General features: G+C 47.8%; 1 protein-coding gene across 1 annotated transcript in view; it reads left to right on the top strand.

Annotated features, from left to right (window-relative positions):
- Positions 1-1471, top strand: part of chd6 (chromodomain helicase DNA binding protein 6) — an 84860-nt gene that overhangs the window by 74747 nt on the left and 8642 nt on the right. Inside the window, exon 41 of the mRNA XM_020619057.1 lies at positions 43-285. Within this exon, the coding sequence (XP_020474713.1) occupies positions 43-285 (243 nt within the window). The remainder of the gene's footprint in view (positions 1-42; positions 286-1471) is intronic.

Raw genomic sequence — 1471 nt, 5'->3', positions numbered from 1 at the left:
CCTGTGTAGTTCAGTTATTTTCTGTTGCACTGTTCCCTGTAGGACCGAGTGATCATCAACCGCCTGGACAGCATCTGCCACGCCATCCTGAAGGGAAAGTGGCCTTGGCCAAGTGAGCAGCACGGCTCTGCTGGTTCCCAGGCTGCCAACTCCTGCCTGGCCAGCAGCTTGGCCCAGCATCACCACCACCGAGCGGGTTTCCTCCCCAACACGGCCTCAAGCTCCGTCGCAGGCCAGGCCACGGGTCAGCAGGGGGACCCCCATCCCTCCCCCTCTCACAAGACTACCTAAGGTGAGCTGTGACCTGATGAATGAATCAGCGGATTCCCCTCGTTGTACATATTGGTGCATCTTTCATCTGTCTACGTTTACCTCCATTGTCTCATGCCATGGGTCATACAAGTGGTGTCCAGTTTAAACGGACTGCTCGACTCCCCGAGAGCTAGCAGACTGACAAGGACTCTGCAGAGTGCGTCCTCACTTTGACTTGTACCTGTTGTGCTCCCAGTCTGGCTGTTTCTTCAGTCAGCTGAAACAGGTTTTACACCAGAAGATGTTGATATAATTGATGGCACATCTGTGAGATGTAACTCCATCAAATCTACTGATATCCTAATGTGCATATAATCAAAATATGTTTTACATGTATATACAGTGCACATTCAGTATATAATGTAATATAGCTTTTCGGTTTATAGCTCATTACATAAAAGGTCTTGACTGAAGTAGGTATGTTCTGTTTATGCATAATACAAAATGCAAGCCGGGTTTTTTCAGGTGGCACTGGGCACCTCGAGTTCACATCATTGTTTTGCTGCTTTTTTGTAAAGTTCCCTGTCGCTGTAATGTGTACTTGATATTATATATGTGTTGATATCAGACTTGGGTAGGTAGTCACACGGTAAAAGATTACTTTCATCACAACTTAACAAAAGTTGTGTATCCCTTAATTTAGGGAACAATGCAGTGTTTAGTTTTCAGTCCAGTGTGTTTTGTCCAGTCATTTCATCCATGAGCCAGCGAACAGATGGGTTGTAACCTACCTATTTAACTCTGTTTCATTCAGAGGTAAACAAACTGGAAAATCTTAACTCATAAACTTCTAAAGAAGACACCTCGCAACCAAAGACGAGAGAGTAAATGTGAAAATATACGTTAAGGCTCATGGTTTTACCCAGGTCTGGTTGACAGCTGCCACTGTGTTGTGTCTCAGTCCATATGTATGTTTAACAAAGCCATCATCTCTCTCCCATTCTTGTCTATCCCTCACCCACCCCGTCCACCCTGACAGTACATGCCGCGGGGCGGCGCATGCGGGCGCGGAGCTTGGCGCCTCACCTCCTTGCCTCTCTTACAGGAGAGGCTGGTGGCTCCTCCCTTCCTCCCCGAGCTCAAACGAGCAGGAGGTCGGAGGTCTTTCGATTATGAAGCTGCTGCTGCAGCGGCTGGCCAGGGTTTTGGTGGGGAAACA

Source organism: Monopterus albus, unplaced genomic scaffold, assembly GCF_001952655.1.
Source record: "Monopterus albus unplaced genomic scaffold, M_albus_1.0 scaffold213.1, whole genome shotgun sequence".
In the NCBI taxonomy this organism is placed as follows: domain Eukaryota; kingdom Metazoa; phylum Chordata; class Actinopteri; order Synbranchiformes; family Synbranchidae; genus Monopterus; species Monopterus albus.
Note: the sequence above shows the minus strand (reverse complement) of the source record. Positions and strands in the feature narration are given on the sequence as shown.